Source organism: Tetrao urogallus (assembly GCF_951394365.1).
Source record: "Tetrao urogallus genome assembly, chromosome: 3".
Classification (NCBI taxonomy): domain Eukaryota; kingdom Metazoa; phylum Chordata; class Aves; order Galliformes; family Phasianidae; genus Tetrao; species Tetrao urogallus.
Genome location: NC_136815.1, coordinates 47,413,272 through 47,440,379, shown reverse-complemented (window position 1 = coordinate 47,440,379; position 27,108 = coordinate 47,413,272). Strand labels below are relative to the sequence as shown.

Genomic DNA, 27,108 nt, shown 5'->3' with positions numbered 1-27,108 from the left:
TAACAGATATGTGGATGGGCTTTAAACTCATCACTGTAGCAACGGAGATGATAATTGTTAAGTGGAAATTTTGCTTGGCATGTCTGTACAGAGGGGCACTGAAAATGGCCATGACTTAAAAGAGGGACTGAATACTCTGTCATTAATCACTACGCTTTCGTGTTTCTGCTTTGAATACCTTTGGTCTGTTACAAAAGTAATGATCTTCAAGGCAGAGATACGTTATGAAATACCTAATATGAAAGACCTTTAATATCCTCTGTAGTTGGCTGACTGAATAGAAGATATAAGTGGAATATGTTCTCTGCATTTTCCAATATAATTCTGCTTTTTAAATCTTCTTTCAGTGAAGTAAATATCAGTGGGATCACAGATACAGAAGAAGAAAGAATTAAAGAGAGCGCTGCCTACGTTGCCAAAAGGAACCTCTTTGCGACCGGTGAAGGAGTTAGTGTCAGCAAGGTGGCCAAGTCTGTCTCTGAAGAGGAACATCATGAGAAAAAATCAAGGAAAGTAGCGATACGGGAGTCTGCAGAGCGTGTGGCCCTGAAGAAAACGGTAAAATAATAGAAGTGAACACGTAGGCAGTACTCAGTGCAGGTCTTCTTTGGCGTTTGTAAAGAGCCTCTCACATCCACAGCCCTGATTTACACTACCAGCAATAGCGGTTATGTTAGTAAATCCCAAGGTATTTTCAATGAAAGTATTTTCAATGACTTAAACTGTAGTTATCTTAGCATTGGGTGGTAAGAAAAGAGACATCAGGAACTGTAGTAATGTTGGGAGAGAGGGATTCAGAATGGAACAGGGAACAGGAACACTCTTTCTGCTGTGCTCACATGTGTGGAAGTGGCACCGCATCCCCCATCTGAACCACAAGGCAGTTTTTAGGCAGTACTTGGCGATAAGAAGGTGATGGGATAATTCCTGACATTTTATGGCCTGGGGACAAGCTTGTCCAAAGTTTATTACAGTGTTTTAATTACAGTGTGCAAATAAGGGAGGCAGTCGTCAGCATCTGGAACTGAATGTCTAATTTTGGGTAGCTTTGATACTTCTGCACAAATTGTTAAAAAAAGTAATCAGATGGTAGTTATGAATATGTTATGACCAGAGTGGGAGAATGTATTAAATAGAAATACACGTTGTTCAGGTAATTTATTAATGTTCTATGCAGAAGAATTGGCAGTATGATCCTAAAATATCCTCATGACGTGAGGTTGGAAAGGCTGTAAACATTTGAAGGTTAAAAATGCAAAACCATCTTGAAAAACTGGGAAGCAGTGAAGGTGAACTGTTGTAACAAATAGAAATTGCTACACACAGAAGGAAAAGAATAAGCAAGGGGGAATGCCTGGTCAGGTGCAATTACCAAGGAGTCTAGGAGTTATAATAGGTCACAAATTTAATATCAGTTCAAATCAGGATTCTATTGCATAAAAACAAATGCCATTCCAGAGTGTATTAACAAAATTATTGTCAATAAAACACAGGAGAAAATTGTTTAATTGTATTGGAAACTGTTGGACCTCTGGTAATGCTTTGAAGAAAGCAAGATTTATAGTATATTAATAATTTTTTTTCTGGGTCTGAGAATAATCAGGCGGAATGGTTACCCAGGCATAATGGAAGATCCCACCAACAGGAAAGATTTGAGAGCAGGTCTGTCAGAGATGCTTCAGGCTTACATGACCTTGCATTAGAGAAGGAGTACAGAAGACATCTGAATTTCATTATTTCACCTTTCACTGTGTATATCAAAACCAAAATTTAAACATGGAGCATTATTTTATTTGGGATCATTTTGAGGGGAAAATATAGTTAAACGAAATCTAGTTATTTTTAAACGATGAACTCTTGAATATAAAAACTTCTTTGTGTGTGTTCAAGAGAGATATATACATTGAATATTCTTATCTGGATTTTAGATTGAAAATTGCTTTTTAAAAATTCAAAAACACTTTTTCAGTTATTAATGTTTTGCACTTGTAAATAATGAAGTTTATAATGAGATGTTTCTTTTCCAGCTAGAAGATACTCAGGCATTTCACAAAAAGTTGAATCAAGATAAACTTTTACATCCTCCTGAGTTTATTATTGAACCTCGTTCTCACACTATCTGGGAAAAGCAAAATGTCAAATTTCATTGTACAGTGGCTGGCTGGCCAGTACCCCGTGTTACATGGTAAGTTTGTATCTCTGTCACTCAAAGTCACCCCAGTAAATGCAGCATATTTTCCAGTAAAATTACATTATGACTGAAAATACAGGTTTAGAGGCCACCCTAAGCCTTTCAAATCACGGTACAGAAACAAAGCAAAATACTAAAAGTATTTGGTAGCAACAATACATGCATATTTTTCATATAAACATCTAACATACACTTTCTGTCTTCTGATTAAGGAAAAATAGCAATGCAATTTATCATCAGTACTATCCATAAGAGAATGTTTTCCACATACTTGTCTTTAGTCCACCAATGCCATTAAACAAAGCATTAACAAGATCTAGCTGCTTTACTGCTTGGCTATTGAGCAGATGTAGTACTCAGCCTCCATGAAAATGAAATCTCATTACACCAACTGTTCATAGAGGTCACATCCTGTTTATCTGAAGTCAAATGCTACGGATAGATGTAGGATTAGCCAAATCTTCTGAAATTTTGGAGTCTCCTGGAAGCTTTCCATTTACTAGATCTTTGGATTAAATCATTATTGTAAGAACTCCATATTTCATATCCATTCATATCCATTATTTGTCATAGCTGAAGGTGCAATTTGACTCTTGAGTTAAAGTTTATCCTGAATGAAATTTAGTTTAACTTAATTAACAGCGACTTGTGAAGCTTTACAGTCTTGCTGTTTATTATGCTAATTTTTCTAATAACTTTTATGCCACGCAATCAAGTTGCTCAGACAATAGATAATAACTTTTCTTCAAATGTAAAATGAGATTTGGTACTCACTCTTTTATTTAAAAGATTCTTCTAGAATGTGTGTATAAACATATGGATGTGTACATAAAATGAACAACAAATAAGCCCATGCTCAGTGTTAAGCATTAATTAGGAACGTGTCCTGTGAAGATTCTGTTTGTGGGGACAATGGAATACAGCTATTATATCATGGTGTCAAGTAATAATCATATTTTGTAATGAATTACTTGAGTTGCATAATGGAATCTGTGTTTATTTAGGTCTTAAAAATTTTAATTTCAGGACTTAACAAAAAGAACCACTAAAAGGTACATTAATAGGCCGGAGCTGATGCTCAGGAAGTTTTTCTTTAGACTAGGCAACCAATAGGTAGGCTCTTTACAAACACATATTTACAGTTGCTTAAGAGTTGTAAATGCGCTATTTTTATATTCCTCTTAAAGGAGGACAAATGCTTCAATTCTGGTCGCTGTTGAATATGAAGAATGTTCAGCTACATTTGTGGCTGTAATCCAGCTCTGTAACCTGAAGTTGACCAAGAAGTCAAGAGCAGGGCCATTTGTATTTTGCTTGAGATCCACCTTGTCCTGAAAACTGGCATGCTTACAAACCAAGCTTTCAGTTATTTGCCTTTGCTCTTGCTGTGAACCACCCTTTCATCTACATGCTAAATATGGATGGTAGAAATTAATGCGTTTTTTTATAGTACACTTGAATTCTAAAGGGACTTTAGTTTGCCATGGGCTACTAATGGGAAAAATGAGTTCAACCCTTTCAGCAGGTGTCTTTGCTCAGAGTTACAGAACAGTACTGACCTGGTTCTGTCAGCTTGCATTCAGAATTTTTAACTAAATGTCAGTTGTATTTTCCAAAGAGTCATTCTTTGTATAAGCAATGAAGACCTTTTCATGTTGTGCATGATAAATTAGAAAGCTTCACAGACTTTCTCTAAAGAAAATCTTACTGTGTGTTGCAGCTGTCCTGACTCCCTTAGAAAAAGCTAATGGAAAACCCAGGACATTTGAAACCAGTAGGAGAAAGCATAAACTATCAGTGCGTAAATACCATGGGAGGTTGCAGTCCAACATTAGCTAATGACTTGGCTCTTCTGGAATCTGCGTTTCCAGAAATAACAAGTGGTCCTTCTAAGATGAGCACTATTCTTTCCATAGACAAATATAAATCAGCAAAAATTAAATCATTTTTAAAAGTAATTTGATAATGAACACGGATGAAGTCAAATTTTTCTCCTTGCTAGAGTAACTCAGTTAAAACTTAAAGTTGCACAGCACCATGTGCTACCAAATGCCTTCAGTTCCAACAGGATCCAAAGGATGCCCTTGGATCAAGTCCAGTCATGTTCTATAGGATTTCGCATTCACTAAAAAATACTAAGAATTGGTAACATTATTCTATTTTCTAAACTATTTGACACAGGACAGAGAATATAAAGCTGCTCAGATGTTGCCAGTCCTGTGTGTGCCATTGTGTTGAAGAGTAGTGGCAGTTGGATTCACTTGTAGTGGAACAGTACTGTAGGTCAAGATAATGAAGTAGAAGATCTGTAATGAAGTCAAGTAAATTTGTGCATTTGGAGTCCAAAACAGAGGGTACTGCCCTGCATCAATTCCCTTTTCTTAGATGTTTTACCGAGAAAATGATCAGGATAACAATCTTTGAGTGATTTTCACTCGCTTTGGTGCTTGGATAAATCACAGTGTATTACACTGCTTAAATATTTATTGTCAGGGAAATATTCTTTATTCCACAATGCTGAATGTGCTATAAGGCAATGCTCAGCTTTAGAGATGAAACAATCTCATAGTATTTTTAGTAAAAAGTACAATTGTATGTTACTGATTTGTTTGGTGAAGTGGGGCATGCTATGGCAACATACTGGTTGTCCATCCTAGTTGATAATTGTGAAATAAACTGGCATTTAAAATCGGAAATGAAGAAGCAAAACTCTTTGGCTGGCTATCTTTTATGACTTATGAAAATAAAGGTTTATTTGGGCTATATCAAAGTATGAGATGAAGATATTTATCATGTTTTGTATTTCCACTTTCCTCATCTACACAATATGGGGAAATCTATACTAAAGGGTCACACAATCTCAGAGCACATTCCTTCTTTACAGACTGCAAACCAAACCTAACACTGAATTGTATTCAGTACTTTTTAGTTTTATTAGACTCCTGTTGCCAGTTCACCCCATGTCACTACTACTCTCTCAAGATTTGAAGTTTTATCTCTAGTAACTTCATGTACTGTTCAGAATGAGTGACCTTTTAAGCAGTGGTTGCTGATGAAGAATCTAGTACTGAATTCTCCGTCTGTGAGTCTCATGCAAATGTTCAAATAAATTCTGAAATCAGCAGTCAGCTTGTTACTGATCAGTATTGGCTCATTCCTTCAAATTACTTGCCAGGAATTTTGACCTGTAAATTTTTCCTGGTACATACCTGTACCAGAAAATACTGATAGTATATGCGTGTAAAAGAAGAGTTGGTTTTGGTATTACAGTTTTTGCTAGTTTGCACTTGCTGCTTTGCACTTGAAGACAATTTTTTTTTTTTTACCAGTCCAATTCTGTCTGCCTTGAGGATTACACACACACACACACACACAAATAAAAAACCAAAACCATAAAATGAGTAATTTCTTAAATGGCATTTCTGTGAATATGCAGGTTTTAAAACTAAATCAAATAATCAAATATGCAACTCAAACCAAATATGCACAGTAGCTAGTAACCATGGACGCTGCAGAATTTGTATTGTTCACAATTCAGAAAACACTGAAACATTTCTTGTGTGAATTCTCCATTCTTTAACGTGTAATAACCTGAAATTCATAGTAATATAAGCTTATTTTCATTTTGTTCAAGAACTATTTTTCCTTTAACAAGAAAATAAAATTCACATGGGGCAGGTGAAAGAGAAAGAGAGAAGTTAAGCTTCTAAAGATATGTCTTCCCAGGATAAACTATAATATATCTAGGAGAAATATGCAGAAATTGAGTCAGTATTTCAAATACCATTTATGTGACCTTTTATAATAGGTATATTCTTCCACTTTTGATGTATTGTTTCTTTGCTTTTCCGTAGGTACAAAAACAATGTCCCCATTGATGTACAGGCTCACCCTGACAAATATACCATTGAAAATCGATATGGATTGCACTCCCTGGAGATCAGCACGTAAGGGAATGTTTTGACCATTTAACAAATAACTTAAACTGAAATGTTGTTATAGACTGAGACTTGCAGAATGTGACATATCTCTTGGGGATGAGAAGTATCAAGTTTGCACAACTGAGATTAACACTGTCTGTTAAATACTGAAGTAGTTCTGGTTTTCCTTAGTAGAAGGTATTGAATTTACCTAATTAAGTAATCGGTCTATATTATTCTGTTCATGATTGACTCAGAAACATACTTTCTCTATTTGTCCTGCATAAGTACAGTTAAATATGAGAAAAATCTAGTTCAAGGTAAAAATATTAGCTAATGGTTTTCCAGGTATAGAAAGATTCTTACTGAAAAGAGGAATGGGACTGAGTTCTCACTTGTACACACACAGACACACACACACAAAGACCTTTAGTAGTACTCCTCTTCCCATTTGGAAATTTTTGCAGTAATATTCTGTCAAAAATCACTGACAATCAGTGATGATATAGTTTTGACTATCTAGATAATATTTGGTACCTTTTGAAAATATTGTATTTACTGTTTCTAGAGTTTCTGCATTAGGCATATCTCCACAGAAGAGAGTGAACTAGAGAAATCTTGGAGTTAATGGATGAATGTTGTCAGATAATTTTTTTCCTTCTTCTGCTGTAATCTTAATTTCAAATCTGAAAGAGTATTTAACATTAATTTTTTTTTCATTGTTTTTTGAATATTGACAAAAACTTATTGTCCAGAAGTAATCCAGCGTCCAGAGCACATCTCCCACGCTTTTACTTATTTGTAGATTTTACCCAGATGTCTGAAGGCTTTCTGGGTCTAGAACAAAGGGTTTGCCAAATAGTTCTGGGTGTCCAACCTAACCATTTCTGTCATTTTAGATGTGATTTTGATGACATTGCTCAGTACCGGGCATCTGCTATGAATGTTAAAGGAGAAGTTTCGGCTTATGCTTCCCTTGTGGTAAAGAGTAGGTTTGCAAAATATTTCCTTTTTTTTAATGCATATTTCCATTTCTGTGGCTCAGGGAGCCTTTACCCCTCAGTGATAGTGACTGCTCTTTTTCTCTTTGTGCATTCAGGGTACAAAGGAGAAATTGATGCCAGTCATTTGCATGCTGGGACGTTTTCCATGCCTCTGAGCCGTAAGTTGCAATACACGCTTGTTTGACACATTCACTTGAGGCAGTGACATCATGACAAATGAATAGGCAGAATATTTTGTAACATTATTTGAAAAAAGAGCAGGTCATCTTTAGGTATGAGCTCTTCCATTGCAGATGTGTTAATCTAACTTGCTGGGGGAAATGACATTGCCTTCTAGGTCTGTGGCTATTTGTTCACACAAGAAGCATCATTTTAGTATTGCACTTGGCTGTGAAATAACATCTGTCAAAAAGAGAGACAGTTCACTTCTTGCAATACATAAAAACATATTCAGGAAAAAAGGGTTGGGGGTGCATGTGTGTCAGTAGACAGCTGACTTAATAGATTTTCTCTGCTGCTATGTGAATTGCATGTGGTACAGTTGCGCATAGCCAGGAGCAAATCTGAATACATTGGCCGTATCAAGTTAAAAAAAAAAATCGTTGTTTTTGTCTTTTTTTTTTTTGTTTTACCTGAGCATCTAGCTCAGAAGAGCTAGAAATCTAGAAATCAGTTTGAAGTGATTTACAGTATTGCATGAATACATCAATCAGAAATGAAAAGAAAATCCAACAATTTATGTACGCTGAGTGACATAAGGGCCTTAAGCCCTTATTGCAGCAACACAAGTAGGATGAGAGGTGTGCTGCAAAGGTATACGAGAAGGCCTTTATTTACTAAAGCTCTGAAATAATCAGAATAACTGATAACATTACAAAACACAAGGCCATGAGTTTCCAATATTATTTGGAATTTATCATTTGGTAATGGAAGTGAAAGATATCAATGTGTTTGTGTGCATTGTTCACAGGAAGACTGTGAGCTACTAGCATAGGGAAGTTGTAGAAAAGGAAAAAATGACCCTAAATGTTATTAGCAGAACTGTTTTCAGGACAATGATGAAAGCACCTATGCCAGACATAGGTATAAAGCACATAGGATATTCTGTCTCAAATCTAGCTGTAGATATCCCTGTTCATTGCAGGGGAGTTGGACTAAATGACCTTTAAAGGTCTCTTCCAACTCGAACATTTCTGTTGTTCAGGTTATACAACATCAGGAAAGGTAAATTCAGGAACAAGCACAGGCCACCTGAAAGCCCAAGGGAGTGGAGAGCTCATTTTTATTTTAGAAGTTCATTAAAAAGATCTACTTAGGCTAAAAATATGAAAGCTGAGTGGACACATAACTGTCCAGAGATGGAGCAAAGAGTTAAAGAGGAAAATGAAAAAGGTGTATACACTGAAGATAATTTGACCTGAATAAATCAGTAGTCATAAATAGAAGTAAGTTTAAATTACAAGCATGCACATTATGATAAAATGATAAAACACCAAATCTGAAATTTTGGAAATTCTGGAATGAAATTCTGAAGGAGCTTTTCCCTGAAAAACTGAACTGGAGTTTTATGAATAAAGAAAAAGCTGTTTCCCTGTGATATGTATGTGCCTGGATTATGTGACCCTGCAATAAACTCTGAGTATGGATAATGAATATATGCTATTTCTGTTCATGTCTTAAACTTTACCTGAGCTTGTATTGATAATCAGTGGGCACTACTGCTTACTACTCTTATCATGAAATAAAAGAATAAGTAAGCAGCCAGACTTTTTTCCCTTGTACAGTTGGTGTTACCCCACATGGCTTCGCTTCCAGGTTCGAAATCAAATTTATTGACAAGTTTGAGGTAACGTTTGGGAGAGAAGGTGAGACAATGAGTCTGGGCTGCACGGTTGTCATCAGTCCTGATATCAAGCGCTTCAAACCAGACATCGAGTGGTACCGCAATGGTGAGAACTTTTGACAAAAAGAAATATAAATTTGTTCAATGTAAATGACTTTTAACTTTTTTTTTCTTTTGTAAGCTTAAATACTAAAAGCATTTCATCAACTCTAACTTCTCTGTGACGCATCAACATAGTTTCTGTAGCTTTTCCTATTTATTACATTTCTCAAGTAATTACACGAGGCTGTTGTGCAGTAGCCAACAAAAAGCTGTTACATTCTAAAGTTAAACTCTGAGAGCAAAGTTGGCTTTCAGCTATGACTGTCTTTGAAGATAGAAAATTGAACAGTAGGGATGGTCTCTTGTGTATTTCCAATCTATTTCAAGCTATACACAGCATTCAGCTAATTCTCATTACAAAATTCTCTGATTTCTAGGTGTTCTTATTACACCATCCAAATGGGTCCAGATGCACTGGACTGGGGAGAGAGCTTCGTTAACACTGACTCATGCGAACAAGGAAGATGAAGGTCTTTACACTCTGCGTGTTGTGATGGGAGAATACTATGAAGAGTATAGTGGTTATGTCTTTGTTCGAGGTAAGATACTGCTTATGAACCACATCACTGGAGAAATGAGGAAAACCTTTTGGCAAAGTAAATCTCAGTCATTTTAGGTGTTTATTTCCAATTTGTATATATATTCTTTTACATAAAACAATAGCTTACATAAAATGAATTATAGTAATTTATATAAATATTTTATACAATTGATTTTAGCATTACTACTTCCAAGTGTTATCTTTGCAAAAACTGAGTATTCCTCAAGCTTTGGTGTCACATTTTAGAAAGCTTGTAAACCGTATTGGCATTTTGGAGATCAGATTTTTGTTGTTGATGTAACTTCACCCTTTCCCAGCTTCAGCTTGTGAACAGTACTGAACATAATTCAAAAAATGATAATTCTATAAAGTAACTTTAAAATGTATTTTTGTAACCATCTCGCACTTGCTGAACCGCAGATGAAGATTTTTCTGCTTCAACTGAGAGGTTTTCACTAATGCACAATGCTCAAAAAAAAGTACAGTAGAAGGGAAATATAGAGATCGCCACCAGGAGAAGAATAACCACATGCACCATTACAGACTGGGGACTGACTCTTTGGAAAGCAGCTTTGCAGAAAAGGGTCTTGGGATCATAGTAGGGTGAACATGAACCAGCAATGTGTCCTTGTGGCAAATGCCAGTGATATTCTGAGCTGCATTAGGAACAAGGTCACCAACAGGTGGAGGGAGTTGATCCTTCCCTTCTGCTCATCACTGGTAAGACATCTTTGGAGTGCCAGGTCTAGTTCTGGACTCCCCAGTACAAGAGAGACATGGACATACTGGAGAAGGTCCAGTGAAGGGTTGCAAAGTGAAAGGAATATCTTACATGTGAGGAGAGGCTGAGAGAGCTGTGTCAGTTCTTTCTGGGATTGAGAGGGATCAAAGGTTATCTCATCAATGTGTACAGATGCCTAATAGGAGGAGTAATGAGTATAGAGTGAGACACTTCTGTGGTACCCAGACAGGACAAGAGACAATGAACAAAATGGAAAAGTCCATTTCAACATTTCAAATTTAAGAAAACACTTTTTTACTATGATGGCTGTTGAATACTGGTACAAGTTGCCTGGAGAGGCTGTGGAGAAGATATTCTTGAAGATATTCAAAGCCCAACTAGACACAATCCTGGACCACTGCTCTGAGTATTTCTTCTGGAACAGGAATGGGACCTGATGGACACAGAAGGCTCTACCAACCTCACCCTTCTGTGATTCTGTAAGGAAAAGCAGAAAATGTGACTCCTTAATTTAGGTACAGGATTAAAATGTCATTCCTCTGGGTGTTGTTTGCTTGTACCATGAAAAACTTCCTTGTATTTCTATTAGAGCAAGTATTTCTTTAAGAAGAGCAGTGGCTTATCAGGTTACATGCTGACTCTATATCTATCCCAGCTGCTAAAAGCAGCTGAAGCATGTAATGCTAATTCAAAAGACTCTGGAAATCTTTGGCTCTGAGAATGCGTTCGGAGTGGTAGCATGTTCCCAAGTTTAGCAAAGCTGTGTGAGATAACAGCCTGCTTGGAAAATATAACTGAATCAAATGTTTTTGTCACCCGAGGAAAGAGTTTGCTGGAATGTGTGTGTGAGACTGAGCAACAAGGAGAAGAATTAGGGATTGTTTTCCTTGCCTGGTTTTAAAACTGGGCTACCATATAAATAAATGATTAACCTCATTCCTGCTACATCTTCTAGCACTTACAGCAATGAAAATATGACCTGACTGTGAACCAGCTACCCCTTTCACAAGAGTATCTCAGTAGCCAACTGGTGTACTTGCCAAATTCTAATTCGATTAATTATATTCTACTTACATTCTCTGCACAGCCTCATTTGGCCAGCATACTTCTCACTGCTCCTCCTAATTTGTAGACAAGTTCAGTACAAACTCTTAGCTAGCTGCTGAAGTGCAAGGAGCTGTCTTTTTGCATCACATGTAGAAATCCTCCTGCATTGATGGAGGTGAGCAGGGTGCTCATCAGGCTCGTAACACCAGGACTTGGCAGGTTCAGAGAAAATGGGTTCCTCTTACCATGGTTACAGGTCAGCATTCATCAGCAAGCAGCCAGGGATGAAATCCTAGCACCAGTGAGACTGATGAGCAATGCTGATTGTCCCAGCTATTTCCTAGTCTGTCTTGGAAAGAAACTGTGATGTCTCATGTTCTATCAAGCAAGAGATATAGATAATTATAATTCTGTAATTCGTAGGGAGATTATTGAAAATATCTTGTTATTACCCTTAATGTTCTTATTATTTTGCTATGTTAAATGCATTGGTTACTCTATGCATTTTAAAAACTATACCGAGTTAGCTGTAGTTAGAAACCGAACTCAAAAACGTTGGCACAGCTTCAAAAATTCTATGTAATGCAACTATGCCTAAAAGGGAAGATACAGGGAGGAGTGTGTGTTTGTTTTTTCTCTGAAGACTACTGCTTTATTTAATCAAGCATGATAAACTCTCATATACAGCATTTATTTCTGAAAGCCAAAAGCAGAAAAAACTGGAATTGACATAACTTGTAATACAGAATCCTGTAGCACCCTGAAGCATCAAACATTTGTAAAAGTATGGGGTTTAGATGGAATGCAAGAACAGCATTTGTTAGCAAAACATTTTTCTTTAGATATATACAGCTGTCTTGTCTTAAGTCAGATTGTCTTTAGAAGTAGTGAGGCTTGAACGTTACTTGTGACTGTAGAAACTCTGTTCTATAGAGAAAAGATCTCTCTTCTTTAAAAATCTTTCATATAATCTTTTTGCAAGAGTTATTTTGCCATACAAGAAAATTGCTACATCACTCAAGCTGAATTATGACTGTGTAAACAGAGTATTTACCAGTTCCCAGCACTATGCTCTGATTTTTAAGTTTTGGGTAAGATTTGTCTGGAAGCTGATGGTAGAGTCTGGGCCCTTTGACACCAACAATCTCATACTTGTGACAAATGCTTGCAAGAAACAATATACTCATCCTAAGGAAAGTTATATTCCAAAATCTGTGGTGTAATTCAACTTCAAAGGGTTTTGATACCTTTTCAGATCATGTCCATCCCAAGCCAAACAATGAAAGACTATGTGTGAAGGTATTTCATTCATTTGAAAAATAAACCAGGGTTCAGATTGGTCTTTTCTTCAGCAGATGTCTTTGTTGTGTGTCTGAGTGTCACAGAATCACCCGGGTTGGAAGGGACCTCAAGGATCATGTAGTTCCAACCCCCCTGCCTAGCAGGGCCACCAAACATACACATTTAGATCAGGTTGCCCAGGACCCCGTCCAACCTGGCCTTGAACACGTCCAAGGACGGGGCATCCACAACCTCCCTGGGCAGCCCGTTCCAGGGCCTAACCACTCTCCTTGTAAAGAAAGTGTCCAGCAAATAGTAGTTTAACAAGGCTGATCGTTCCAGAGGATGACCTTGGAAAAAAACAGCAACAACAAAAATGACACAAAGAATTGAAGAGAAGAGGTTTTGCCTCCCAGTTCTTACTGTAGGGGCAGATGAGATCTGAAGGTGGGGTCAGAGCTGTGTCAATATTTCCATGGTCAGTATTTCCATGGAGGTGTATGGCAGTGAGTGAGATCACAGTGCTGTATATCCTGAGACTAAAACCTTGTGACTGAGCCATTGCATAACCGCAAGACAAAATGTCAGCCTAATCTCCTAAGTAACATTGAAGGTAAATAGTCTTCCAAATTTTCATGCACTTTGGCTGTGCCTCTGGCAGCTACCTCATTAGAATCCGCAGTACTAATACGTGTTAAAAATGCCTAGATCAATTATGTTTACAATATGCTGTAAATGCATTTGTAAATGCTGCAAAAGTCAAAACCTGAAAAGACACCACCAATATAAAAACAGATAGTTTTGAAGCTTTTTCTTGACTCTGCAGGAGTAGAGTTTTGTCCTTAAAAAATAATTATGAAAGAACTTTGTTTCATATCAGGAAATCTGTGTCTCCATCCTCATAGATGCTGATGCTGAGATCCCAGGAGCCCCTGGTGCACCACTGGATGTGCAGTGCTTAGATGCCAACAAGGATTATGTCATTGTGTCCTGGAAGCAGCCAGCTGTTGATGGAGGAAACCCCATCCTCGGATACTTCATTGACAGGTCAGCAAGCATGCTGATGTGGAAAATTTGTATTGCTGCGCATTTCAACTCAAAAACCTGAAAGCACATTTGAGAGCATGAGATAAAGCGGTCATTTTTATTTTCACTCTTATTGCTGGCTACAAAAATAGTGCTTTTTTAAGCTGGTTGGGCCTGATACAACTTTAATGAGAATAATAAAGGCCTGCTTCATGTAAGTACATAGAAATGATTATGTGAGATGCTGCTCAGCCCTTACTTATTCCTATGAGGCTCAAGAGGCCTCAGGACACTGTGGTGTTGGGGGCTCTCAGGATTAGCTCTACCCATATCAGTGCTCTCCCTCCTGCAGCCAAACATTTACTACGTACCAGAAAGCAAAATGTGATTTTGGAGGGACTTGGACTTCTCTTACATGCTGTTGTTTTTTGAGCAATTAAGTTCATAAGCTTAATGCAAATTACATTTACATATTTTTCTCTTCAACAGTAAGATTTGGAAATATGTAGTTCTAAAAATACGGCCTCAAATTGTGCGAGGAGAGGTTCAGTCAGATATTAGGAAAAATTCTTCTCAGAAAGAGTGGTCAGGCAGTGGCACAGGCTGCCCAGGGAGGTGGTGGGGTCACCAGCTCTGGAGGTGTTCAAGAATTGTGTGGATGTGGCACTGAGGGACGTGGTCAGTGGGCATGGTGGGGGTGGGCTGATGCTTGGTCTTTTCCAACCTGAATGACTCTGTGATTCTGTATGAAAATGGAATCCCACCACACTGTGGTGGGATTCCAGAAGTTTGGGATTTAAGAAATTCAATCAGTGTTTCAAGACTTACAGTGAAATTTTCAGAGCTGGTAATATTTGTTTCAATTTTAGTACCAAAATATGTCATTAGTAACATGGAAGTCCCGTGGGTTTATTTAGATGCATGTAAATGTATATGTAATATACATGTATAAATGTATTTCGTAAATATGCCAATATATTATGCCCTCTATATACAAATTTAATAAATATAAAATGGAGAGATTGTTTTGTGAGAAAATTCTAACATCACAACAATCAAATATTGAACACTGTTTCAGTTTGAGTATAACTTCTACTGGTTTGACAGCGTATGAGTTGTTGCTGTAACTGTGCTGCACTAGGAAGCTCTAGCTCTTTGGCATTCATTAAATAATTCTAAACAAATGATAGGACTAGACTCTTAAAATACTGCTTCATTTTAAAACTAGGCTCTTGAGGGATGTTATCACAAAGTGTAACTGCAAGGCAAAGAGCATTTTGTTTCTTCTCTTGTCTTCACTTCATTCTACATTTGCTCCTGAATTCAGAGCTTTGTTACTGAGCGTCCAACTTCAGTTGTTGTCACAGACGTCTGAGAGCTGGGTTCATCACAGATGATGAACTCTTCTTCTGGCAACTGCAGAGGATCCATGTATTTCACATCCCTTCAAATATGCTGAAGCCGACACACCCCAGGAGTCCCAAGAGCATGCTTTGAAGGGTTTGAACAGTTTGAAATGAGTTGTGCCCATGTCCCCTCTTCAGTTCAGGAAAGAAGAAGCACAGCTGCAAGGGATTTAGCGCATTCCCAGATGGCCCTACAGCCCTGACCCCTCTCCTGCAGCTGCTTCTGTGTCACCGGAAGACAGCACTGCTGAAGAAGCTGGGAATGTCCAGCCAATGAACATGAATGGAGCTCTGAGGGGTGGGTGCCCTGAGCTTGTGTTTTTCCCTTCCCAGGACCACTTATCCTGTTTGTGTTTTGCAGGTGTGAGGTTGGCACCACCCACTGGACCCAATGCAATGAGACTCCGGTGAAGTTTGCTCGTTTTCCTGTCACTGGTTTGATCGAGGGCCGCTCCTACATCTTCCGTGTCCGAGCGGTGAACAGAGCTGGTGTTAGCCTACCATCCCGTGTGTCAGAGCCTGTGGCTGCCCTGGATCCCGCAGACAGAGCCAGACTGAGAAGTAAGGTGTCCTTCTTGCAGCTTGTCTGAGAGATTTAAGAAGTCATAACTCGAAGAAAAAAGAAAGGAAAAAGAAGTCTGACTATTTACTCATAAGCCTTTGGAATCCCACTAGAGGGAGCAATTCAAAAACAAAATCTTTGGAGGCACATTTGCCAAGAAGGAATCATCTCAGTGCTCTTTGCGCAGAGAGTTCCAACAGCTCTAACAGCTTTTGCTGGCAGCAGCACTGCGTTCTGAACTTGCAGGGAGAGGGGAAAGGGCACAGGAGAGTAAATTGCCTGAGGCTTGTTTTTGTTCAACCAACAAAATAGCCAAGCAGACCCTGCGAATAGCCTCTCTCTGTGCCACAGCCCATGTGATGACTGAAGTCTTGCAGTAACATCAGCAAAATATCAGGGCAACCCAACAGATTATTGAACCCAACCTCTCCAACTGCCTCTATGGCAGTTAGCATCTTACAGGCCAATGATATTTTTTCCTGTGGCTGGGTGATATCCCAGATGCAAAGGCTTTGACGAGGAGTTTGCTTCAAAATCCCTTTCTCTACCCATATGCCAAAATAATATGCCTAAAATTCATTTATTTCTACTCATGTGAAAGGGGTATTGTATGCAAAGCTACAGGTCACCAACAGTCCCAACTTGCATGTCTTACTGTTTCAGCACTGTAAGGTACAGACAGCTATCAGATGATCGAGGTTTCCATTAAAAAAAAAAAAACAAAACAGAAGGCTGGAGGAAGCAGGTTTATCACCACAAGGAAATACCGTGTCAGAAATGTGAAACCCCAGTTACGGTGGCTTTTTCTTTTCACTGGAAGGACTGGAAGCTGTCTCCAAAGAGGGACTCTGATCTCGGTGGCCTATTCCCATTGTATCCCCTCATTTTCACTGTCACAAACCCCTGCTCAATCTTTGCTCACACTTCCAAAGCAAATCAGCCAATGAAACGTGAAACTTTGAAGTGGAGAACAGTAGCTGTGAAGATTATCTCTGAAAATATGTTGTTGTGGTTAATAGCTTGATACATAGCTGTGATAACATGATAATGCTAAGGCACAGAGAAAGCTACCCAAACCATATCGCGTGGGTATGTTAAGTCAGGCCAAGCACTTCCTGTGACATATGACATTCATGTGACAATGGCCCTTGCTTTGAAAGCTGATAATGTGAAGGAAAGTGGATTAAAAGGAGAGAAAGAGCAGCCTGCAGGAGTTTGGCTCTTCCTTTAATGAGCGGGCTGTTAAACTAAATGAACGTAGCAGGAAAAATAAAGTGGAAGTGAATTCTCTAAAACAGATGAACTGAGTGAGCCAAATACCTCTACTTGTCACTTAAGTGACTTCAGAGAAATTTCAGGAAGGAGTATATGTCTCAGTGAACTAAATATTTCTTGATATATTGATTGCGGGCTTTCAATATTCAAGCCTTAAAACTAGCTTTGAGTATCCTTACATGAGTAGTCACCAGGAATGGAGCTCATATGAAGCTTGCAAATGACAGTTTTGTTGGTTTTCTCATCATTTCAGAAGTTCCTGAAGACTCATTTACATGATCTCTCTTGCATCTGTTTCAGGTCACCCTTCCGCTCCTTGGACAGGACAGATTATTGTCACTGAGGAAGAACCTGCAGGTAAACACAGCCCTTTTGCCTACAAAAGCCTGGCTGAGAAACTTCCATTGAGTTCAGTGGACTTTGGCACACGCTCAAAGTTCTTAGAATTGTTCTTAGAGTCACTCAGCCTTGAACAGCTCCAGCTTTAGATGAGGTTTCATTATTCAGGATGTAAGAAACAAACATGCTTAGCATTAAACTAAGGACATTTAATACTGGTATTTAGATAACTTTAAACCCTAAGTTTTCCAAAAACATTGAGTTCTAAAGTGTATTAATGCTTGTTCTATACTTAATCATAGTAGTGTTTCTGATGCAAATGTGAAGAAATTCACACTCGTTTCCATTTTCTACTCTTCTCCACTGTATTTCAGAGGGTGTCATTCCTGGTCCACCTACAGACCTCCAAGTTATTGAAGCTACCAAGAACTATGTTGTGTTGAGCTGGAAACCTCCTGGACAGCGGGGCCATGAGGGTATCATGTATTTTGTGGAAAAGGTAAAATCAGAGAAAATCAGAATCACAATACAGCAATCTTCTTTAACATTATCTTTGCTGAAATTTCATTTCCACTTTCAAGCTAGGATTAGAACTTCATTAATGTAATTATTAGATTAAGATAAACTACTAAGACAGAGATTTATAAGAATGGTTGAAGAATGTGTCTCAAACTGTAATATAGTTTCCTGAACTGTGTCATTGACCTGCCATAGGGTGGATAGGCTGACAAACTCACTACAGTGAGTAAGCACAGTGCAAAGTCACAGTTGTATGTATATGATTTGTCTGAGGGCTGCTACAAAAGTAATGCCTCCTATTTTATGATGTTGGCCAGTGACATCAGTGGTGGATGTTGGTGATACGGCAGTAGAGGTTGAACCTTCCCACCAATATTCCATTGCATTTTGTTGCCACATGACAGATGGCAGCAGAGGGGCAGTCTGACAAATTGGTATGTGACATGGAAGTGTGTATGAAGCAAAGGTGTGTCATTCCTCCCACTGTCATTCATCAACACTTGCTAAATGTTTCTGGAGACCAACCAGTGGATGTGATCACAATAAGGCAGTGGGTGGTGTGCTTCTCCAGCTGCTTTTCTGTATTTATCCTCTATATTGGCTTTCAATTGTACTTAACCACCTCAACTAAGTTGACAAAATTTATTTTCTAGAACCGAATCACTTTTCATTTCAGTTTCCTTTTCTGAGCTCTTCTTTGCATGGTTACCAGCCCAGAAATATCTTCACCATCTTCACCATTTTACTAGTACCTCATGACTCCCACAAACTTGTTATCAATGCTTTTTCTTATCACTCTAGAGCTGTCATCATGAGAGGCATAAATATCTTCCCATTTCATGTTTTTCATCTCTCTAATGTAATCTGGTCTAAAGAAAGGAATTTCACTTAGCAACAGACTTACAGAGGGTGAATACATTAATTTTGAGTTCCCATATAATATAGTCTATTTTGATTTTTTGACAACCTACTGCATGCAGAATACTGAACATTAATGTCACATATTTAGGTAAAGTTTCTCTGAGTATTTGAAATCTCACAGAAACCTGGATATTCTTTGAAATTATTCTTAATGCAAGACGATAATTAATTACTAATATTAACAGTATAAGTGGCCATGGTAAGTAGAACTTCCAGCCACAGAAACAAAAGCAATTCACAAATTGAATGCACATCTTCATTAATCCTGGAAGCCACCTCAAAAACATCCTCAGGAGTGACACAACAGCATTTAGAAGCAATGTGTTCACGTGGATGGTGTTGAATGTCTGCAGAACTTCTATTGAAAATGGTCTGGGGAGTAAGATGCAGAGCTGAATGCAGTTAAAAAATGACAATTCCTTGCTGTGGAGAGGTGTTTAGCTTTGGCATATTGAAAACAGTAAGCTTGTATGTGTGATTTATGGAGTGACTGGACATCTGGCAGATTAATAAGCTTTGAAATACACTTATACAGTGGAGTGGCTAAAACCAGGGACATGACTCCCTCTTCTCCATAGCAGACATACCTTTCATGGTCCAGGTAGGAGGCCTTGTCAGGTTAGAGTCTGTGTTGAGAGAGTTTTGTTCGAAATGTTGTTTCTGGGTTTGACTGCAGTGCATTGCTGGCACAGAGGACTGGCAAAGGGTGAACACTGAGATCCCTGTGAAGTCCCCTCGCTTTGCAGTTTTTGATTTGTCTGAAGGCAAATCCTATTGCTTCCGGGTTCGCTGTTGCAATTCAGCGGGAATCGGTGAGCCTTCAGAAGCAACTGAAGCCACTGTGGTGGATGACAAACTTGGTGAGTGATCATAAGTACTAAGTTCTCTTCATGGTATCTTTTCAGTTTGCTATGTGGTTGTTTTGCCTTACGATAGCTGCTCAGCTTCTAACTGGAAAATGAAGAGTGGTCAGTGATGTATTCCCTTCAGCTAAGATAATTTTGGATTGGGTTGTCAAACATTTAGTGTAGGGTCAAATGGCAGATACAAACCGAAGGAGTTAAGCTCAAATAATGATATCAAGAACCACAAAGGCTGCAAACAATGGAAGAAAATGACAGCTCAATAAAGTACAAAACTGTTCTGTTTTGGAGACCATATTGAACATAAGCCCACACATGAGCAGTGTTTAACCTTCCTCGTTTGCCAAATCAAACAAACGTGAAAGATTTAATATTTATATGGATGCAGAAACTATTTCTACTGGAAAAAAGTCCCTGATGTTCCCCACAACAAAGAATTAGTTACTTGTCTATTAGTTGCATAGTAGCTTTGTCTACATTGGCATTTTCTTCCAGAACTCCAATGCAGATTTGAACCAAATTCCCAGGTTGTCTCATTTCACCTCAGGTTGATTTATATAAACTACATTCATTAAGAAGAGTAAAACAGTTCTCTTCAAAAAATACTGAAGGTGTGTTTTGCTATTTGATATGGGCATTGCTTTCTAACTTCTGTGCACTGCATTGTGTATTATCAGTGCTAAAACAATCAAGATTGGAATGTCACTTTTTTTTGGTGATTTTTTTTTTTTCTGGATGGTCATTAATTTATTTCTGCTTATCTTCCTCAGATATTCCCAAACCTCCTGGCCGTATTATGCCAACTAGAAACACAGATACCTCCGTTGTTGTCACTTGGACAGAACCCCCAGATGCCAAGGAGTTGGTTGGATATTACATCGAGTCAAGTGTGGTTGGATCTGGTCATTGGGAACCATGCAACAACAATCCAGTAAAAGGCACAAGGTAATGGATTTTAAAACGTGGAGATTGTGGTCACTAGATGGTTGTTATGGTTTTTGGTTGTTTTTTTTTTTTTTTTTTGTTTTGTTTTGGTTTTGGTGTTTTTTTGGTGTTTTTTTGGTTGATTGCTTTTATGTGTTTTCAGATGTTCATAGTACTAGTAGTAGTAATTGTTCTTTGGTAGCCAGCAGAGGCTGAAATCACTCTTACACTCTTGTAAGATGTTATAAAAACATATTTCAATGTGGTTCTTTTCCGAAAGTAATTTGTAATCAACCTTGTACTGAAAACAAGTAGTCAAGGGGTGTGGTGGAAATATGGATACTGGCAGTGAAGAGAAACAACTCACTAGCTGTTGTATCCATCAGTTTGATGAGAAATGGTACGATGAGCAATGAGTGAACTTACAAATGTGGAAAACTGAACTACATCATGTTTGAAAGCAAAATCCTTCAGTTGGAAGACTGCTGTAAACATTTCTGGCCTGTGTGTTTAGCATGTCAGGAGGAAATGTAGACTATTTCATGCCAGTAATATTACTTTCTAACTGCTCTGTCACTTGCAATTATCAAGATGTTAATGGATGCTCATAAGCCACTTGTGCCAATATTCTAAGCTCTCATATTGTAAAATTATAGAATCATAGAATGTTCTGGATCACTGTTATTTTTATTATGGCTACATCAAGTCTTGATGAAGCTTCATGCTGTTTTCTTGTTTCAGAACATAAAATGCGATCTTTATTCAGCTTAAAAATAAGAATATTGATTTGAATTACTTTATACTGCTACATAAATACACTGCTTTTGCTCTTATCACTGCATTTTTATTCTATGCAATGTGATGCATAATACAGACAGGCACAGGCTGTGTGTTATCTAATGTTATTGTGACTGAGACAGTTTCAAAGCATTAGCTGTAGCTCATAGTTTACTGGATGCAGTACATTTTGATGTTTTGAAATTCGCTTGCTGTGAATGTCCAGGTGAAGGGTAATGCTTTGGAAAAGTCTGGAGGAATGAGCGATGTAAGTTCTGTCCTGAAAATTTCAGGTTTTATTTTTTTCCCTGAAGTAAAATTTTGGGAATATGTTTTATATTTTTGATGCTAGTTTTCTGCTTATATTATTGCATGATGTCAGTCTTTGAAGCACAGAATATAACATTGTGAAGTAGATAATGAAAAGAACATGAAATAAAATACATTTAAAGTACATATTAAATAATATTAAATATTAAAAATATTAAAATATTTCACAAAACACTTTGTTTGTTTGTTTGTTTGTTTATTTTCCAAAAGAAACATTTTATGTCTTGAGGAATTGTGTGGTTTTTTTAAGGGGGAACAACTTGAAAAAAACATGATTTTTTAAAATGTAAACATTATATAATACAGCTGAAAAACTATACTAATAAAATAGCTTGTCTGACTTAGAATAATGGAAGTACCATAAAAGTTTGGACATTTTTGGGGGGTCTTGCTAAATGTCCTGTGATTTCTGTGTACACTGCAGTTTTTCATTTCTGATTGGATGTGAACGATGGGGACTTGTGCTACAGCTGTCTTCTGCTTATGTAATGAATGAATCCCACAGGCAAATGCAGACCTCATCTCTGCAGATTTTTCCACTGTTTCCATTAGGAAGGATGAATCTTATATTACTTTCGCTGATATATAGACCCTTCTGTAACACAAGAACTTGTATAGTCTTAGGTGGGAAAGAGTATTGGTAAAAAAGAGTCTGTATAAAATATGTGAGTTCAGACATTCTATTTGCAGGAAGTAGGTTCTTAGATACTTCATTCTGCTTTCTCTGACCTTCATATAATTACTGGGTTCATATTTTAACCTCAATTTTCAGAAACCAGAATAAATTTTACAGAAGAAACGCTTCTTCTACACCCCTTAAGATTTTTACTTTCTTCATAATACTCTAATAATTCATTTGCTGGTTTGTTTTAGATTCATTTGCCATGGGCTTGTCAACGGTGAGAAGTACATTTTCAGAGTCAGGGCTGTTAATGCAGCTGGACTCAGTGAATTTTCCCAGGATTCAGAGCCTATAGAAGTGCAAGCAGCCATTGGTAAGTTGTTTCCTATTGCTTTGTTCAATGGTAAATCTCTCTCTCTCTATATGTATATTTAAGTAAAGATGTTTTCAACATCTATTGATAACTAATTATCCTGGTTTACAGTGCTGTCCACAAATGATACTTTACCTGTAGCTCTTACATTTTGCCTCACATCCACACTTTAACAGTCACTGCAGCCTTGTAGACTGTTCACCATTCAGATTTCTTCACGTGTTTCTTGTGAACTGCTGTAGGAGGGCACTGCCAATTACACTTCGTAATCATCCAGGAAGAAGGAATGTCATTCTGATCCTCTAATGTGGTATTTATTGCCTCTAATACACACCATCCTACATATAGTCAGCTCCTTAGAAATGTGTTTTCACACCTAAACCTAATAATAAATGTACTTCTAGTGTGCTTCTTGCAAACTTTCTATAACCCTGTGTGTTCTTCCTTTGTTGATGAATTATTTCTGCTTGCCACTGCATGAACTAATCCATACAGATTAATGAGATCATTGGGCTAGAACAAACTGTTTGTCTCAACATCCTCACTGTTATCTATATCAGAATCACAAAACTCAACCCTAGAGCAGAGAAGTGTGCTCCTTGGTAATTTTGTAAGATCTTTCTAAAAGAATAAAAATATGACTTGGAAGATCTAATAGTAAAATAATTATAGAAAATGAAGATTAACACTAACTTTCCATATTTATTCTGCTCTGAAAATTAGATGTCATTAACAGAAAATAACTCGTGAGGATGTTGAGAGGTATTCTACGCATTTCAAATTTTTGTGAGTCCAAGTGTAGCTTTTTGTCCATAAGAACAGTGATTTGTCGTGGTTTCTTTGTACTGTTCACTGTCTGCATTCTATGCTCTGTTGAGTAAATGATGAAAAAATAATGTATTCTAATTCAAAATGTCTTTACTATTTTCTGGCAATTATAGGGGGAGGATTGCTTCATGGTGTGTGTCCTGAACTGAGTGGTAAAGCTGATGGACTAACAGACTGCACTACCAGCTGGGAAGGCATGCATGAGTCCTCCCAGCCTATCTTTGACACAGATGCTTTGCTAAAATGCAATGCTAAATTTAATAGAGACCCGCTACCCAGTAGCTCTGACAAACTGGGGAGTACAGGAGACAATAACTTGAAAGAAATGGTTAAGGACGTTATCACATCTGCACCGCAAAAAATCATTGCTAAGCAGGCAAGTAAGTCTCGACCCGGGGATCCTTTGACAATGGAAAAAATGAAAAAGAAGAAAGATGTAGGTGAGAATTAATAAATAAATAGCTTTCACTGCTTCGGTACATCCACCTTGGATGGCTGCAACCTGCACTCAGCTACACCACAAGGGAACGTTCTCTCCAGTGGTGCATCTTCCAGCAGTCATAGTAACTATGTGCTCAAGTCAAATGGAAGTCGTGTATCTAATGTTTGTTATCAGAGACCATTACACAAATCTATTGGCTATTGAAAGTGAAACGTCTACTCCTTCACTAATGTAATAGCTTGTCTGGAGTATATACTAATATATCCTGTACAGTATGTCTACACCACATCAGTAATTTGTTCTCTGTCAGGAGTCTTGTTACGTAGTTTCTGGGTTACGTATGTGTGGAGGAAACAAAATCTGATTACAACGGTAAGTATGAAGATCTGCGTTGTGCAAAGATGTGTGAAGATCCTTTGTGGATTTGTGCCTAAGCTACGGCTTATCCTCTGAGATGCGGTGCTAATGAACATTGCATTATATCTCTGACTGATGGTTATTTGTAATGAGGGAAACCTATCAAGTTGAAGACACGTGGACAAAATCACATTTTATGTTGTCAACACCTAAACACCCATTGCGCCTAAGAAATATGGAGCTTGAATTTCATTTAAGTCTTGGTACTTGGCCAGTGAATGAATTTAGTTTACTTCCCATGCCATGGGAGATTCATGAAGTGAGATTGAAAAAAGCTTGTTCAAAACTCTGAACAGCAAACAAGATACAGGGCTGCACCTGGGGGCAGCTAACGCTGTGATAGAATACCAAAGACAAAAGTATGTGATGTGAGATTTCCATCAAATTTGGAAGGTGACAGATAGGGCTTTTAACCAGTACGTGATATCTAAGTGTGGGCAAATGTTTCCCCAATACGTATGGAGAGGGCATTGTAAGAAAACGGGTTGGGAGAAGTTAATTATTTCTCTTTTGTTGTAATTATTAAAATAAAAAAAAAAAAAGTGGATAATGCAGCAAATTTTGTAAAGTAAGTTCCAGTAACAGACGTTCCATTTTCAGTCAGCCTACAGTGCCTATGATCATGCTTACTTCCTTAAGGTAAGATGAAGGGTGCAATGATAAAATCTACATGGTGTGTAAATTTAATAAGAATAATAGTAATAACAGATAACTGGCATTCTGTGAAGGGAAGAATGTGGGCCTTAATAGGAAAAAAGGAATTACAACAATTATTATATGTGTGAAAAAGGATTTGCTTTCAGCAAAAGAAAACAAATCATTGCATCTCTAACATTTTACTTTTCTTGTAATGATAATTTTAGTTCCTCATTTATCACGGTTTTAGACAAGTTCATGATCACTTACATCAGAGCTGCAATTGCAACACATTCTTTCACTGTGTATCAGCTTGCTTCTCAAAACCCAATGATCTTGAAAATTAATTCTTATGCCATTTGGACTTTCATGTTTGCTTTATGGAAGCTTTTATCCTTCATTTCTCATTCCAGCAGAACTCCCCTTGGCCGCACAAGTATTTTCCTAACTTGGAAATGCAGGATGGGGGCCACCTGAATATGGTAACCAGATGCCTGTCTGGCTATTGAGATATTACTTCCTACTTACATGTTATTCATGTTGAAACAGCTGCTCCATCTCCACCATATGACATCACGGTCCTTGAGAGTGTTCGGGACTCCATGGTGTTAGGATGGAAACAACCCAAAGCCACTGGGGGAACTGAAATTACTGGCTACTACGTGAACTACCGTGAAGTGATTGGTGGAGTTCCTGGGAAATGGAGGGAGGCCAACATTAAAGCCATTAGCGAGAGGGCATACAGGGTAAGAGATCCACTTCTGCTATTGCTGAGGGTGCAAACTATATTTCCAAAAGAGTTCTCAAAGTCAGACTAGGATGGTAATGTGATTTAGTGCACGGATTGATTTTTCAGAGCATTATATCCAAGGTGCATATTTCTGCTAACTTCTCATGGAAACATACCAAAATTATACTAAGGATCATAGTAAACATATTTGTCCTTCCTCTAAGGTTTATCTTGCTTGAAAGGTGGTACAGAAATGATAGACATTATTTTAGTGGTAGCTGTGACATCAGAGAACTTTAACAGATGGTATTAAAACAGTGGTTTCGTGTCATATGGTTAATATGTTATTGGAACTGCAGCTTCCTGTACTGCAGGAATTCTGTGGTACCATGAAATACTTTGTCATTCTACTAGCTTCCTTGTTAGTGTTTGTCTCAAAGTGATGGAAATAGTCTGTTTGTAGAGGTTTTATGTATACATTTAGTGCAACATTTACCACACTGATTCTCTTCTGTTCACCTTATTACATAAATCCTCATTTAACAAATAGCTCACTAAAGAATAGAGAAGCCTGGGGACAGTACTATTTAGTTAACTCCATTAAATTCTTCTCTCTACAATTATTTGTAAACTTGTCTGTTATTCTGGCACCAACCATAATCTGTGAATTAATTCCTCTGGGCATAGGCTGGATTTTTGTAAATCAGGCCCTCAAAACAACTGGCATTCCTACTCGAGTGCTTGCTGGTACTGGAACCAGCTCTGTGCAAGCTGGGTTTTGTGATTAGTTTCTAAAGGCCAGTTTAGAAGTGTTGTAGTGCTAGCTACAATCTATCTGAGCTGCTTTGCAATTGAAAAGGAATGTCAGGACTGAATTTCACCCTGCTACAAGGACAACTCTTGACTTAAGTGAACTTGCTGCCTATCATGAAACAGATCAGCATAACTGTTGAGCAATATCCTGCTCCCTCCCCGACTACCAAAGTCTTTCAATAGGAATAGTTTTAAGATCTGAGCATACTGAGAATGCTCACATATGCTATGTCACAGCTTAGAGGGAAAGCCAGGATATGTGTGATATCAATAAAGCTTTCATCTCTTCAGGCACTTCAAAGCACGTTCATGTATTAGATGATAGTGACTTTCTCCTAAGGCCTTAATCCAAAGTTAATAAGTATTATTTTGTTGGATCTGCAGATTGAAAACCTGAAGGAAAACATGGTGTACCAGTTCCAGGTGGCTGCTGCTAACCTGGCTGGGGTTGGGACACCCTCCCTGCCCAGCAAGCCCTTCAAATGTGAAGAATGGACCATTGCTGTACCTGGTAGGATCCTGAGTGTAATATGAAGGTTACTGCCACCCACAGGGTGCTCTGGAACAAATAGTCTAAGTTCTCAATGTCTTGTTTCTAGGGCAGTCAGTGGGTACTGAAGTATATACCGAGGCC

General features: G+C 38.0%; 1 protein-coding gene across 1 annotated transcript in view; it reads left to right on the top strand.

Annotated features, from left to right (window-relative positions):
• MYOM1 (myomesin 1) overlaps window positions 1–27,108 on the top strand; it is a gene marked incomplete at both ends in the record, with an annotated part of 72,650 nt that overhangs the window by 12,593 nt on the left and 32,949 nt on the right. The window contains 17 exons of the mRNA XM_079533556.1: window positions 348–558; window positions 2,028–2,185; window positions 6,046–6,138; window positions 7,011–7,099; window positions 7,211–7,273; window positions 8,900–9,064; window positions 9,438–9,599; window positions 13,577–13,718; window positions 15,465–15,664; window positions 17,241–17,297; window positions 17,654–17,778; window positions 19,396–19,579; window positions 20,353–20,527; window positions 22,487–22,608; window positions 23,550–23,567; window positions 25,481–25,677; window positions 26,859–26,985. Of these exons, the coding sequence (XP_079389682.1) occupies window positions 348–558; window positions 2,028–2,185; window positions 6,046–6,138; window positions 7,011–7,099; window positions 7,211–7,273; window positions 8,900–9,064; window positions 9,438–9,599; window positions 13,577–13,718; window positions 15,465–15,664; window positions 17,241–17,297; window positions 17,654–17,778; window positions 19,396–19,579; window positions 20,353–20,527; window positions 22,487–22,608; window positions 23,550–23,567; window positions 25,481–25,677; window positions 26,859–26,985 (2,288 nt within the window). The remainder of the gene's footprint in view (window positions 1–347; window positions 559–2,027; window positions 2,186–6,045; window positions 6,139–7,010; window positions 7,100–7,210; window positions 7,274–8,899; window positions 9,065–9,437; window positions 9,600–13,576; window positions 13,719–15,464; window positions 15,665–17,240; window positions 17,298–17,653; window positions 17,779–19,395; window positions 19,580–20,352; window positions 20,528–22,486; window positions 22,609–23,549; window positions 23,568–25,480; window positions 25,678–26,858; window positions 26,986–27,108) is intronic.